Source organism: Lithobates pipiens, unplaced genomic scaffold (genome assembly GCF_037356315.1).
Source record: "Lithobates pipiens isolate NorthernLeopardFrog02 unplaced genomic scaffold, aLitPip1_a1.2 Scaffold_3, whole genome shotgun sequence".
NCBI classification, from domain to species: domain Eukaryota; kingdom Metazoa; phylum Chordata; class Amphibia; order Anura; family Ranidae; genus Lithobates; species Lithobates pipiens.
This window is the reverse complement of record NW_027507790.1, coordinates 80,469,755-80,485,605: the sequence shown is the minus strand read 5'-3', so window position 1 is coordinate 80,485,605 and position 15,851 is coordinate 80,469,755. Positions and strand designations below refer to the sequence as shown.

The following is a 15,851-nucleotide window of genomic DNA, read 5'->3' as shown; positions in this document are numbered from 1 at the left end:
AATTGGTCTGGGCAGAATGGTGTTTAAGTGCCCAGTAAGCAAGTGGTTAAAGCTAGAAAATTAATTTTAAGAAAATGGGTTGTATAAACTCCACCTTTGCTTAGTGATTGGTTGGAAGAAATGCAAAGAACCCTTCCTCTCTAGAAAATTACCTACCAGCACCAAAGTACAGCAGTGAAATGTACTATTATGGTCTTGTTGGATAGACAACTATGACTTAATAATCTAATGAAGTTAGTGCTTGCTGCCCCTCCAGTGGTACTGTATCATAGAACACAACACCCAGATGTGGGCATGTCCTGTGCAGTCTCTCAATCCCGTGACAGGTCGATTGTGTTATGCCCCTCCCAGTCTTAGTCAATGTACATGGGTGTTTCTAATATGCGTTAAGCTGCCCATACATTATTCCGTAATTCAGTGGGCTGAAAACAAACAAAAAAAAGAATCCTCCCTCCTGTGCTATTGTATTCTGACAGCTGGGAGACTCCCCCCACTGTCAAATTACAAAGATCAACGTGGCAGTCATTGGTTGCATGTGTTGATAGAGCGGCTTTTCTCTGACAGGGCAGTTGAATAGAAGTTGATTGATTGATTCAACTGCTGAACTGGCTGAATTTCCATCCATGTTTGGCCACCCTTATATGTAAAATACTCAGCCTGTTTGTGATCTCTTTGACTGAAATCAAAGATAGTGATGTTCTAATGATCAGTGTAAGGCTCATTTCAAACTGGGTGGACTCTGTTTTGATTAGCAGGGGATCTGTCCACTGATCCCCTGCTGAGCAGAGCGGGCAGATGACAGGTCCATGTCCGCTCAGTTTCTAGAGTGCGGACACGGACAGAGCACACTCTGCTCTATAGGTGACTGGATGTTAATGGACTTTGTTGTCCATTACACCCGACTACCCTCCGATCCAATCCACCTAGATGGAGGAGTGCAAGTCTCCTTCTGTTTTTTAGTAGATCAGACCTTAGGTGGGCCTGTGTAAATGGACACAAGTGTGTTTACACCAGTTGGTCCATAGTGGTGTATGGACTGTCCGATTAGGTTTGCCTGATCGAACCCTTTGTGTGAAAGGGGCCTTATTAGGACATCATATGCTTCACCTTTAGTGTGGAGACTGCATTCCCCTTAATGGTTGTAACGTAAACTTAAAAAAAAAACTACAATATTTAAAAAAAAAAGATCAAGGGTACACAACCAGTAACTAAGATCCAGGTTCCTCCTCTTAAAAATAAGAGTACGCGAAGATTACTTTTATTTCACCAGTAATAGGGGTTGTAAAGGTTTGTTTTTTTATTTTCTAAATAGGTTCCTTTAAGCTAGTGCATTGTTGGTTCACTTACCTTTGCCTTTGATTTCCCTTCTAAATGTTTTTTTCTTTGTTTTCTTTGTCTGAATTTCTCACTTCCTGTTCCTCCTCAGTAAGCTGTTCAGTAAGCTGTTCTGGCTGACTAAACACCGCTCGGATGATGGTGTGAAGTTTACTGAGGAGAAACAGGAAGTGACAAAGAAAAAAAACATTTAAAGGGGAAATGGAAGGAAAAGGTAAGTGAACCAACAATGCACTAGCTTAAAGGACCTATTTAGAAAATAAAAAAACAACCCTTTACAACCCCTTTAAGTGGACATGACAGGGTCACTTTTATGTGTTCTAAAGCAGTTTTGTCATAATTTGTTAAGGATTGTAAACTCCTTGATGCCTCACAGTTAGCTGTTTTAAAAGTGCTTTACTAAATAAACTTTGTAGTTAGACATTTTAAATCTATTTGCTGTACAGCAATACAGACATTTTATTATTTTAAGGTTGCAGGTTTGTTAATCACAGATGATTTTTTTCTTCTTTTTTTTTTTTTTAAGAGCTGTGGGCTTAATAGAGAAACTAAGTAAATCAACCATGAAACAAATTCATGACTTGTTTATTATATCCCTCTGTCTATAGTCTTTTAATCATTTATTTATTTTAGGTCATGAGGCATGAAACTGCCAGTGTTTTGGAGCTGGTTGGAAAAGAAGTCTCTGTTTTTAGTCCATCAAAGCCAAGAGAGAAATGGCAGAGAAAGCGAACACACGTAAAGCTACGGGTAAATGCTTTTCTTTCACTAGAGCCTTTTTGCTCATTTATATATTTATTCATTACATGTATTTACAGTCCCTTGCAAAAATATTCCTTGGCATTTTTCATGTTTTGTTGCCTCACAACTTGGAATTAACATGGATTGTTTGAGGATTTGCATCATTTAATTTACAGAATATACCCACAACTTTGAAGATTTTTTTTTGTTATTGTGAAGCAAACAACAAATAGGACAAAATAACAGAAAAAGTCAATGTGCATAACTATTCACCCCCCTAAAGTCAATACTTTATAGAGCCACCTTTTGCGGCTATCGCAGCTCCAAGTTGCTTTGGATAAGTCTCTATGAGCTTGCCACATCTTACCACTAGGATTTTTGCCCATTCTTCCTTGAAAAACTGCTTCAGCTCCTTCAAGTTGGATGGTTTGCGCTTGTGAACAGCAATCTTTTAGTCTGACTACAGATTTTCTATTGGATTGAGGTCTGGGCTTTGACTAGGCCATTCCAACATATTTACATGTTTCCCCTTAAACCACTCAAGTGTTGATTTAGCAGTGAGTTTGGGGTCATTGTCCTGCTGGAAAGTGAACCTCCGTCCTAGTCTCAAATCACACACAGAGTGGTACAGGTTTTGCTCAAGAATATCCCTGTATTTAGCACCATTCATCTTTCCCTCAACATGACCAGTTTCCCAGTCCCGGCTTCTGAAAAACAGATGGTGTTCTTTGGGTGATGTGATGTGTTGGGTTTGCACCAGACATAGCGTTTTCTTTGATGGCCAAAAAGTTCAATTTCAGACCAGAGCACCTTCCTCCATACATTTTGGGAGTCTCCCACATGCCTTTTCACAAACTCAAAAAGTGCCATTTTGTTTTTTGCTGAAAGTAATGGCTTTCTTCTGGCCACTCTGCCATAAAACCCAACTCTATGGAGCGTTCGGCTTTCCATTTGGTTATGATAGATTTGATTGTGCTCCAAGGAATCATCAAAGATTTGGATATTTTTTTATAACCTTATATTTATATACTTCTCAACAACATTGTCCCTTACTTGTTTGGAGAGTTCATTGGTCTTCATGGCAGTGTTTGGTTAGGGGTGCCTCTTGCTTAGGTGTTGCAGCCTCTGGGGCCTTTCAAAAAGGTGTGTGTGTGTAATGACAAATCATGTGACACTTAGATTGCACACAGGTGGACATCATTTCACTAATTATGTGACTTCTGAAGGTAATTGGTTGCACCAGAGCTTTTTCTGAGCTTCATAACAAAGGGGGTGAATACATACACACATGCCAATTATCAGTTTTTTATTTTTGAAAAATAGTTTTATGTATATATTTTTCTAATTTTACTTCACCAACTTAGACTATTGTGTTCTGATCCATCACATATAATTCAGATTAAAAAAAAACATTGAACTAAAGGCTGTAATGTAACAAAATAGGTAAAAAGCCAAGGCACTGTATATATTACAAACAATGTATGCATATAAATCGTTTACATCAGTCCCTGTCCTGAAGAAGCTTAAACTCTAAGATCCCTGTCTCACATGCATACGTGCATGCACAATAGGGACAATTTAGACAGAAGGATTCATTTTTTTAGTATTGTAATATAAACAATGTAGTTTAAAGTTATCAGCTGATCAGTTATCATGTTGATTTTTAATAAGGAATTATCTTGTGAGCTTCCAACCGAGCTTATAAGATTTCCTCCCCCACGTGCCTCTTCCCCTGACTTCTCTGTAAAGAGCAATAGCACAACCATCCACCCATCCCCCCATGTCAGCGTGCTAGGTGTTATCTTGGATTATGAACTCTCCTTTCGGCCACACATCCAATCACTTTTCAAAGCTTTCCGCCTCAACCTCCACTACATTTCTTAACTATATCACTTTCTAACAAATGAAACCAGAAAGCTCCTGATTCACTCCCTGGTTATCTCTCGCCTTGACTACTGCAACTCCCTCCTCATTGGCTTACCTTTAAATAGACTATCCCCCCTTCAGTCCACCATGAATGCTGCTGCCAGATTCATCCACCTTACAAACCGCTCAGTGCCTGCTACCCCTCTCTGCCAATCTCTCCATTGGCTGCCACTCTCCCAACTAATTAAATTCAAAATACTAACAATAAGTTACAAAGCCATCCACCATTCTGCCCCCAGCATCACTAGCTTAATCTCAAAATACCAACCTAATCGCTATCTTCGTTCCTCCCAAGACCTCCTGATCAACTAGCTCCCTCATCACCTCCTCCATATCTGCCTCCAGGACTTCTCCCAAGCCTCGCCAAACCTCTGGAATTCACTACCCCAATCTGTCAGACTGTCTCCACATTTATCCACTTTTAGGCAATCCCTGAAAACCTACCGCTTCAGAGAAGCCTATCCTGCCTCCATCTAACAACTGCACTATTTCTCCATTAGCTCATCATCACAGCTATTACCCTTTTGTATAACTTAACACTCCCTCCTAGATTGTAAGCTCTAACAAGCAGGGCTCTCTGATCCCCCCCTGTATTGAATTGTATTGGAATTGTACTGTCTGCCTTAATGTTGTAAAGCAATGCGTAAACTGTCGGCGCTATATAAATCCTGTATAATAATAATAATAATAATCTTCCTTTTTGTTATATCGGTGTGAACAGCAGGTGTACAAGTCTGAAAGTTAGCTTTTGAGTTTGCACTGTTATTGCAACCAAGACAACTCCCCTAAAACGGCACATGCCTGGGATAAAACTGACACACAATGTGAACAGTTCCTATAGACGCCTTCTGACACTTTGCCTGTGTATGTAGTAAAATCCCTCTCCATGTTTTTTTTCCTTCATTCTACACCTTGACTTAGAATGTTGGAATATTCATGCTGAGTTTGAATTCTTCTCTACTTATTTATCAGAGATAAGCCGGATGAGTTGTTTATTCCTATAGTGAGATCCATCCGAATTCATAGTGCATTTTTATATCTGGAGAAAAAAATGAATCAGCTGAAGGTCAAATAGGAATGATTAGAGATCTACGTATATGGTTCCCTTTATTTAAAAGCATAACTACAAGTCATGGGAGGCTAGAGCAAATGTAAACACCTAATCTATGAATACAACATACAAAACTTTATGTTTTTACTTCATTAATGTTTAATAAAATTAAGTAATATATTTCCCTTTTCAGTCCTTTTAAGCATACAGAATGTTTAGAAGATGGCAGAATTGAAAAATGAGATACAGAGCAAGGGGAAATGCTGCCATCTTTGTGTACAGAATGCTGTGTGAGTACACAGCTGGTGTACAAAGGAGAAAGTACGTCTACCTGACCTCATGAGCCCAATGGCAGCTGCATCCTCTAAACTTTTAATAGAATAATAACTATAGCAAGTGCAAAGCTCTAAACCAGCTTTTTTTAACCTGGGTTCTTCAGGGGTGCCTTTGAAAAATGTCTAAAAATTGCATAAAAATGCCGTAAAATTGTGTATAAGCCAGAGAGTGGATCAAACCTGTTTTGTCACAGAGGGCCTCGGGTTTTTGCTGTGCAACAATACCACCATGGGCACTGTGTGGGCCAGCCTTTGGCATTCTAACAGCCAATGACGTCATTGGTTGAGATGAATGTTAGGCACTTGTAGAGCATCCTTGTTTTCCCCTTCTCTGCCACTCTCTGCCAGCACTGGGGTCACTTTAACTGTGTGAGGGCAAGAAACTGAGAAGAGAAACTGTAGAATACTAGGCTGTGTGCAAAGGTGTATTTGCTTTGTATGAATATATTTCCCTCTAATGTTGGGTGTTCTATGTGTGTGGATGTTGCTGTGATATGTGCCCATTCTTTTGTGGGTGTAACCATGAACCACAATGCTGCCAACAAAACTGCCCTGACTCCTTGTGTCAATCTATTGCCAGTGTCTTTAGTGCCTATTAACACCAGTGCATTGCCTTAGCCCATGCGACTTAAACATGCATTGCATTAGGCAGCCCATTTAATTTGAATGGTTTGTAAAACACATAAAATTATGTGACGTTTTATTTTTTTTATGTAGCATGCTAAAACTGACAAATTGTTCACATCTGTTCGCTGTGGTGCAATACAGTGCATGTGCTTTGCTGTACTTTGCATTAGTGTGTTGGCGTGGCATTCAAAATAATTAGTACTGCAACACACCGTATTGCATTACATGTTTGTACTTAAATTATAGAACGTTGCTGCCAACCACAGAATTAATGATGCTGTAGCCAATGAAGATGGACCCCAGACACTTAATGGACGATTCATGTATGGCCCTCTTGACATGGTCACATTGACTGGTGAAAAGGTAGGTTGTAGGTGCATTCGTACTGATATTTGTATGTTAGTGTTTAAGTCGTTAGCTTTACATGTCTCGAGAGTTCTGTTTTTCATGTAAAATTATATACCAGCATACAGTGGGTACTTAGACTTTCCTGCACATACCAAACTGGTTAGATAAAAAAGTCTATTGTATGATAGTACAATCCACTTATTGTGTTCATTTTTTCAACAACTTTTTGTGTTTTGCGAGTTCTTGAGTTCAAAGCGTTTTCATTTTAAATTAAAATACATTTTTTGGGGCCTCGTACCCCACATCCTTCACACACACCGATAGACTGCACATGTGCTATATGTGTAATAGCTGATATTTTTTCTCTGGGTATCACCTCAATCCTTCATTGCAGCCGTTTGGATAAGTCATTGCCTATGTTTCTATAACATAACCTGTCTAAATTACACTCAGCAAAACTGTGCTGCTGCAAACCTTGCTGGAGGTGATTGTGGCTGTATTAGTGCACTTACAACAAAAACAATTGAGTGCTGTCTGTGATACTTTTTTTTATTTGCACTATCATTCATATTTTCTTGACTGGTTTTGGGGTGTACCCTTCCTTATATCCTTATAATCCAAGTATTACTAATACAGGAATTTTTAGGAGAATGTTAAGTAAGACTATCTCTAAAGGGAAAAAAAAACATAAACATACATAGCAATAGTAATTCAACTTATATTGTTTGTGAGATAAGGACGGGGGGGGGGGGGGGGGGGGGGATCACAGAGTTGAGAATGGTAAAAAAAAAAAAAACAGTTGAATGGTGATTTAGAAAACTGAGATCCACATTTAGTCCTTTATCTTTTGTGTCCAATAGTTAACATTTTAGTTAAAAAGTTTTCTTCCTGAGTATTTTTGAAGTGCCCTTTAAGAACAATTACTAAACAAATCTCAGGGCTTGTATAAAAAGCGTTAAAACCATTAGTCACAAGTACTGCTAAATTCCTGCAAGAAACAACTGATTTTCTGAACAAGATCAACAATATACAGCAATTACCAACCAACACACTTCTAAGTCACTATGGATATAGAATTTCTGTACAGCAAGGTAAAATTACAGTACTGTGTGCGTTTTGTGTATTTTTGCTTTTTTTAATTTGGCGCCGATCTCCGCTCCCGTGTGCCATAACGTCGCAGGGAACGGAGATCAGCGGCATTCGGGCACTGTGTGAATCGAGCGGAGGACAGCTCGATCACACAGCGTGGAGGACATCGTTGGATCCAGGGGACAAGGTAAGTAACTTCTTCCTGTATCCAGCGATGCGATCCCGAGTCTGGCTCGGGGGTTACCGCTTATGATAGTAAAATCCTAACCCGAGCCAGACTCGGAATTACCGCCAGGGAGGTTAAAGAACATAAGGAAGAAGAACTCTGCACACCTGTGGGACATCACTTCTCACAACCAGATGGAAGACCTGAATCTTTAAGCTCCTAAAGGGAACTTCAGAAATATTCAGGAAAGGAAAACCTTTGAAATAAGAATGGTAATTTTTTTGACACAAAAGATAATGGACCAAATGTGGACCTCAGTTTTCTAAATCATTATCCAAGTGATCCACGTTTAAGGACCACTCTCACCTCTGTTACTCTCCCTCCCAGTCCATAGCCCTTTCTTTTTCCTTTTCACAAACTAGGAGATTCTCTTTCTTAAAACTTTCTGTATTAGTACAGCTACCTTAGTTGTTAGTATGTAACCTTGAATAAGAGGTTACACCTTGAAAGCTTGTGCTAAAAAAATTGGATATTAGTGCAAATAAAAAAAAAGTACTCAGTAGTTTTTTGCTGCTAACTTTGAAACTGCTTTTTTTCTGAAAAAGATGAAGAGACATGAGATGCATGTTAACATTTGTGCCTGGATGTAAATGAACAAAACCTGTACTGAGAGAAATACTGGAGCTACCATTGACTGCCTCCTGAAAATGCCAGTTGCCTGGCAATTTCTGGTTCCAAAACTTGTCTTCATTGCCTGAAACATGCATGCAGACAGTGAAATCATACTTCTTTATATGCATATTTATTCTGAGTTAGTGACTTACTTGCGGTGTCATATTTTTGTCATGACAGGCTTGAGTTTGGCTCTTTTACCTTGTACTAATCGTGTTGTAACACCTTTTTTTCTACATATTAACTGGGTAATAGAACCACTCTTTGAGTGCAGCACACTCCATAGTGAAGATTATAATGCTAGCTTTAACAGATTGCATAGAACTAAACATTTGTGTAATGTGTGCGTCAGCAGTGCTCACTCTATTAAAATATTTGTCTTTGTGCAGGTGGATATTCATATAATGACGCAGCCTCCATCTGGAGAATGGGTTTACTTTGATACTGAAATTACCAACAGCAGTGGCAGAATTTCCTATGTGATCCCTGAACATAGGAGGCTTGGAGTCGGGGTATATCCACTGAAAATGGTCGTCAGGTATTATGTCATGCTAGAAGAAAGCTCTTAAACTTTACTTAGATTTGATACCACACTTTGGCAATATAACAATACCCAAAATTTTTATTGCATAGCCCATCTACAGAGGAAATACACTGCTAGCAATTAGCATGTTTGAGTATATGACTCAACAGCCATTGAGCCATGAGTTATATACACCATTGGGGCCAGACTAGAGCCGGGGAGGGGAGGTTTTGGCTAGGCGTTTCCTCCATGGCTCTGTCGTGTCTTATGACAGGTCATGAGGAGGAGCCTGGGAGGAGGGGCATCTCTCTCACTGAGGTCTGTGTTCAAAGGGGGAGAAATGAAAAGCATTTAGCGTGCTAATTGAATAGGAGGGGGGATGGGGTCTGTGCTTAGATGGGAGAAACAGACCTGTCAAGGATGGCGATTTGGGGGTGGAACTCTGCACCTAGCACCCACCTGAACTCTGCACCCTGTACCTAGCACCCACCTGAACTCTGCACCTCGCACACACCTGAGCTTTGCAATCTGTACCTAACACCCTCCAGAATCCTACACTCTTACATAGCACTCTCCAAAACCATGCACTCTGTATGTAGCACCCTCCAAAACCCTGCACGAAGCACTCCCCTGAACTCTGCACCCTCCTGAACCCTGTACCTAGCACCCTCCAAAACCCTGCACTCTGTATGTAGCACCCTCTTGGTATTTAATGCACTATACAAATAACATTTGGTGTACCATTTTATCTAGCACCACTCATAAAAGCCCCATGGGCAAATCTCTCCTTGATTTTTCAGAATATTGAGGACTGAGTGTTGTTTCAGTCTGAGCATAGATGGCCTCTTTTTGTCTTCCCATATTTAATGCCCTTTTAGGATCCTCCCACGTCCAGTTGCTGTGACACACTCAAGCCCCCTACTCTGGGGAAAGGTGTGTGGCGTGGTTGAGTTCCTTCACCTTTTCTCTAAGAAAAATGACCTGGGGGACGCTATCAAGTAGCACTGTGGCAGGCTGGGAAGGGGGCGCAAGACGTGCTAGCCTGCTTAGTGCCCTACTGCTTGTCCTGCTGTCAATCCGCTGAGGCAGGACAGAGCACTGTAGCAGGCTAGCCAGGGGGAGGGGGGGTGACACCATGTTTTACCGCACCAGGTGACACCAACCCTAGTTATGCCACTGCCTTTTAGCCATAACATTATGGCCACCCACCATAACCAGTTAAGGCATGGACTCCAAAAGACCTCCATTTATTTATTATTATAGGTACTTATAGCATGGGTCATTTTACGCAATGCTTTACATATTGATTATACACTCACATCAGTCCCTGCCATCAAGGAGCATACAAGGTCCCTAGCTCACATTCATACATACACATACTAGGGCCAATTTGGACAGTAGTCCTTTAACCTTCCAGCACGTCTATGGAGTGTGGGAGGAAACCCACGCAGACACAGGGAGAACATGCAAACTCCAGGCAGGTAGCACTGTAGTTGAGATTCAAACCAATGACCCTAGTGCTGCTAGGTGGAAGTGCTAATCACTTAGCCACTGTGTGGTACCTGGCACTAAGCCATCAGTAGCAGATCCTTTAAGTCCTGTAAGTTGTGAGGTGGGGCCTCTATGGACCAGAATTGTTTTTCCAGCAGAATTTTCCAGAGAATTTGGAGGCCAAGTCAACACATAGTAGTTACATAGTAGTTGAGGTTGAAAAAAGACACAAGTCCATTAAGCCCAACCTATGTGTGTGATTATATGTCAGTATTACATTGTATATCACTGTCGTGGTCGTTCAGGTGCTTATCTAATAGTTTTTTTTAAACTATTAGATGCTCCTGCTGAAACCACTGCCTGCGGAATTGAATTCCACATCCTTGCCGCTCTTACAGTAAAGAACCCTCTGCGCAGTCTACGGTTAAACTTCTTTTCTTGTAATCTTAATGAGTGGCCACGTGTCTTATTAAACGCCCACAAAAAAATGTTGTCCCTATTGTGGGGTCACCAGTATGGTATTTGTAAATTAAAATCATATCCCCTCTCAAGCGTCTCTTCTCCAGAGAGAATAAGTTCAGTGCTCATAAACGTTCTTCATAACTAATATCCTCCAGTCCCTTTATTAGCTTTGTTGCCCTTCTTTGTACTTGCACCATTTCTAGTACATCCTTCCTGAGGACTGGTGCCCAGAACTAGACAGCATACTCTAGGTGCGGCTGGACCAGAGTCTTGTAGAGTGGAAGAATTATCACTTTATATCTGGAGTTAATCCCCTTTTTAATGCATGTCAATATTCTGTTTGCTTTGTTAGCAGCAGCTTGGCATTACATACCATTGCTGAGCCTATCATCTACTAGGACCCCCAGGTCCTTTTCCATCCTAGATTCCCCCAGAGGTTCTCCCCCAGTGAGTAGATTACATTCATATTTTTGCCCCCCCAATGCATTATTTTAAATTTTTCCACATTATTATTGCTGTATTCATCAGACCAGTCCACTTTCATTACTCCACTCCACTATTCCTGTGGTCCAGTTCTGATGCTCATATGCCCATTGTAGGCTTTTTGGCTAAAAAATGATAAACCAATGATTGCCACCCTGTAGGGGTAGGAACAAATAATCAGCTTAAAAGTGAACGATTCACCAAAATTGTGAATATGTAATTAAAGGATGAGTCGCTATAAATGTTCAGTGAAAACCACGAATGGCTGTGAATAAAAATGGGGTGAATACAATAACCCTTTCCCGCCGAGCGTACGCAGATATGCGTACTCGGCTTCCGGGGGTTATACCGGGATGATGCCCGCACCTGCAGGCATCATCCCGGTACCATTTTTTGCAGCAGGCGATTGGCTATCCAGGCATAACAACCGATGCGGCTAAAAGCCGCTCGGCTGTTATGCTGGAGGAGTGGGAGGGGACGTCCCCCCTTCCCGCTGCCTCCCGCCGCTGTTACCGGTGCTCCCGCTCGATCGGGAGCACCGATTCGTGATCCGACGCCTCGGGCTGCTGGGGAGGAACTGGAACGAAGCCGTAATCGGCTTCGTTCCAGTCTCCTCATCGTAAACACGGAAGCGACGTCATGACGTCACTTCCCGTTTACTCGGCTGCCAATGGCGCCGGTTTTAAAAAAATATCCGGTATTCAGAATCGCCGTTTTCGGCGATCTGAATACATTGAAGTGTAAAGGAGGGGTGGGGGGTCTTTTAGACCCCCGATCCCTCCATAAAGAGGACCTGTCACCACCTATTACTGTCACAAGGGATGTTTACATTCCTTGTGAAAGCAATAAAAGTGATCAATTTTTTTATTTTTTTTTTAAAACAATTTAGTCATTTTAAAATAAATAAAAAAATAATTAATTTTTTTTTAAAGCGCCCGCCGTCCCCGCAAGCTCGCGAAGCAAAGAGAACGCATACGGAAGTCGCGCCCGCATATGTAAACGGTATTCAAATCACACACGTGAGGTATCGCCGCGATCATCAGAGCGAGAGCAATAATTCTAGCACTAGACCTCCTCTGTAACGCTAACCTGGTAACCGTAAAAAAATTTTTAAAGCGTCGCCTATTGAGATTTTTAGGTACCGTACTTTGTCATCAATCTACAAGTGCACGCAATTATAAAGTGTGACATGTTTGGTATCTATTTACTCGGCGTAACATTATCTTTTACATTACACAAAAAAATTGGGCTAATTTTACTGTTTTGTTTTTTATTTTATTCATGAAAGTGTCCCTTTTCCCAAAAAGTTGCGTTTAAAACACCGCTGCGCAAATACCGTGTGACATAAAATATTGCAACAATCGCCGTTTTATTCTCTAGAGTCTCTGCTAAAAAATATATATATAATGTTTGGGGGTTCCAAGTAATTTTCTAGCAAAAAATATGGATTTTAACTTGTAAACACCAAATTCCAAAAATAGGCTTAGTCATGAAAGGGATAATAACATCCAACATTAAAATGTGACACAGATAAAATAAATTGCATAAGTAGCAAGCTAAAAGTCCATATGTGATAAATCCCAACACCAAAGTAGAATCCACAATCGTTGGCTGAGTAGAGAAATGAGGAAAAGATGATCCTCACTCTGGTGATTGCGCTTAAAAAATTTAGTATTTATTAACAAGCCACAGTGACCAAACGCAAATAAAAAAGGTTGACGTGTTTCAGCCTATACGGCCTTAGTCATAACCACATTACAGACATGAAACTTTGAAATAAATAGTAGCTCTAAGGATCACTAGCTCCACCCATTAACTGTCTTAATTGACTTCAGGCAATTACCCAAAAAAAGGGGGGAATCGGCTACACTGCATATAGGGTGATCCATATGTATGCCACTATTTCTCACACACCTTACAGTGATAATAAGTAGTGATGGACGAACGTTTCGCCCGGCGGTCGTTTCGCGGCGAATTTCCGACATTCGCGGTCCGCACGTTCGAACGCCTTTTTCCGTCGTTCGCCGCGGCGGACTTACGTGTTTAATGTATACAAGAACTTTAACCTTTGGTGACACGTTTATCATGTGATACAGGACAGCCAATTGAGACATGACAGCACATGGACACTTGGACATTCCCCCTAACCTATAAATACACCCGATCCGGTGGCCATTTTACATTCTTTCTTCTGTTACGATAGGGACAGGTTCCTGTGTGGAGTAGGGAGAGATAAACCACTAGCTATTTGGTACACAAAAGTTCTTTTCAGGACTGGTATAGGTGTTAGGTGTTGATAGGTTTGCTGTGCTGCTGATTCTTGCAGCAGCCTGAGTGTCTTTTGTTAGTTTAGAGAAAGGGAAAGGACGGTGTATGCTACAGGGACAGCCAGATTAGTCTTTCATCATCATCATCATCATCATCATCATTAGCTGTTACTATCAAGGTCCACAAAAGAGCTGTTCCAGTAACCACTAATCGTTCTCTTTTTTTGCCAATTTGTATAGGGACAGGAAGGAAGCAGTGTTGTCAGGCAGTGAGGGTAATTTTAAAGACTTGCTGTTATTATTAGTTCCACAAAGGTTCTTTTCAGGACTGGTATCAGTGGTACAGTAATAGGCTTGTACATGTATAATATTCTTTCTTCCAAATATAGAAAGGATATTATACTTGACTGCTGCCCTTCTGCTGCAGTCTGCTAAACATTCACAACTCACTTGTTCCACAAAAGTTCTTATAAGGACTGGTAACTTGGTATAGGGTGCTACGGTACATAGGCTTGAGTGCGGTACAGTCTGCTGTTCTGTAAGGACCGCTATCGGTCCACAATAGATAGGGTTGACGTGCACCACTGCTGACCGCTGCCCTATACTGCAGCAGTCCTTCAGCGGTATAGGGACTGACGTACAGTCTGCTAATCACTAACACACAACCTGCTTGTTCCACAAAAGTTCTTATAAGGACTGGTAACTTGGTATAGGGTGCTACGGTACATAGGCTTGAGTGCGGTACAGTCTGCTGTTCTGTAAGGACCGCTATCGGTCCACAATAGATAGGGTTGACGTGCACCACTGCTGACCGCTGCCCTATACTGCAGCAGTCCTTCAGCGGTATAGGGACTGACGTACAGTCTGCTAAACACTAATACACAACCTGCTTGGTCCACAAAAGTTCTTATAAGGACTGGTAACTTGGTATAGGGTGCTACGGTACATAGGCTTGAGTGCGGTACAGTCTGCTGTTCTGTAAGGACCGCTATAGGTCCACAATAGATAGGGTTGACGTGCACCACTGCTGACCGCTCACCTATACTGCAGCAGTCCTTCAGCGGTATAGGGACTGACGTACAGTCTGCTAATCACTAACACACAACCTGCTTGTTCCACAAAAGTTCTTATAAGGACTGGTAACTTGGTATAGGGTGCTACGGTACATAGGCTTGAGTGCGGTACAGTCTGCTGTTCTGTAAGGACCGCTATCGGTCCACAATAGATAGGGTTGACGTGCACCACTGCTGACCGCTGCCCTATACTGCAGCAGTCCTTCAGCGGTATAGGGACTGACGTACAGTCTGCTAAACACTAATACACAACCTGCTTGGTCCACAAAAGTTCTTATAAGGACTGGTAACTTGGTATAGGGTGCTACGGTACATAGGCTTGAGTGCGGTACAGTCTGCTGTTCTGTAAGGACCGCTATCGGTCCACAATAGATAGGGTTGACGTGCACCACTGCTGACCGCTGCCCTATACTGCAGCAGTCCTTCAGCGGTATAGGGACTGACGTACAGTCTGCTAAACACTAATACACAACCTGCTTGGTCCACAAAAGTTCTTATAAGGACTGGTAACTTGGTATAGGGTGCTACGGTACATAGGCTTGAGTGCGGTACAGTCTGCTGTTCTGTAAGGACCGCTATCGGTCCACAATAGATAGGGTTGACGTGCACCACTGCTGACCGCTGCCCTATACTGCAGCAGTCCTTCAGCGGTATAGGGACTGACGTACAGTCTGCTAAACACTAATACACAACCTGCTTGGTCCACAAAAGTTCTTATAAGGACTGGTAACTTGGTATAGGGTGCTACGGTACATAGGCTTGAGTGCGGTACAGTCTGCTGTTCTGTAAGGACCGCTATAGGTCCACAATAGATAGGGTTGACGTGCACCACTGCTGACCGCTGCCCTATACTGCAGCAGTCCTTCAGCGGTATAGGGACTGACGTACAGTCTGCTAAACACTAATACACAACCTGCTTGGTCCACAAAAGTTCTTATAAGGACTGGTAACTTGGTATAGGGTGCTACGGTACATAGGCTTGAGTGCGGTACAGTCTGCTGTTCTGTAAGGACCGCTATAGGTCCACAATAGATAGGGTTGACGTGCACCACTGCTGACCGCTGCCCTATACTGCAGCAGTCCTTCAGCGGTATAGGGACTGACGTACAGTCTGCTAAACACTAATACACAACCTGCTTGGTCCACAAAAGTTCTTATAAGGACTGGTAACTTGGTATAGGGTGCTACGGTACATAGGCTTGAGTGCGGTACAGTCTGCTGTTCTGTAAGGACCGCTATCGGTCCACAATAGATAGGGTTGA

The 15,851-nt window shown here is 41.9% G+C and overlaps 1 protein-coding gene across 20 annotated transcripts in view; it reads left to right on the top strand.

Moving 5' to 3' along the window:
- The window catches only part of PITPNM2 (phosphatidylinositol transfer protein membrane associated 2), a 451,974-nt gene that overhangs the window by 424,762 nt on the left and 11,361 nt on the right, over positions 1–15,851 (top strand). For all 20 annotated transcript variants that reach the window (XM_077461889.1, XM_077461887.1, XM_077461884.1 and 17 more), the window contains 3 exons: positions 1,969–2,085; positions 6,262–6,378; positions 8,680–8,828. In XM_077461889.1, the coding sequence (XP_077318015.1) occupies positions 1,969–2,085; positions 6,262–6,378; positions 8,680–8,828 (383 nt within the window). The remainder of the gene's footprint in view (positions 1–1,968; positions 2,086–6,261; positions 6,379–8,679; positions 8,829–15,851) is intronic.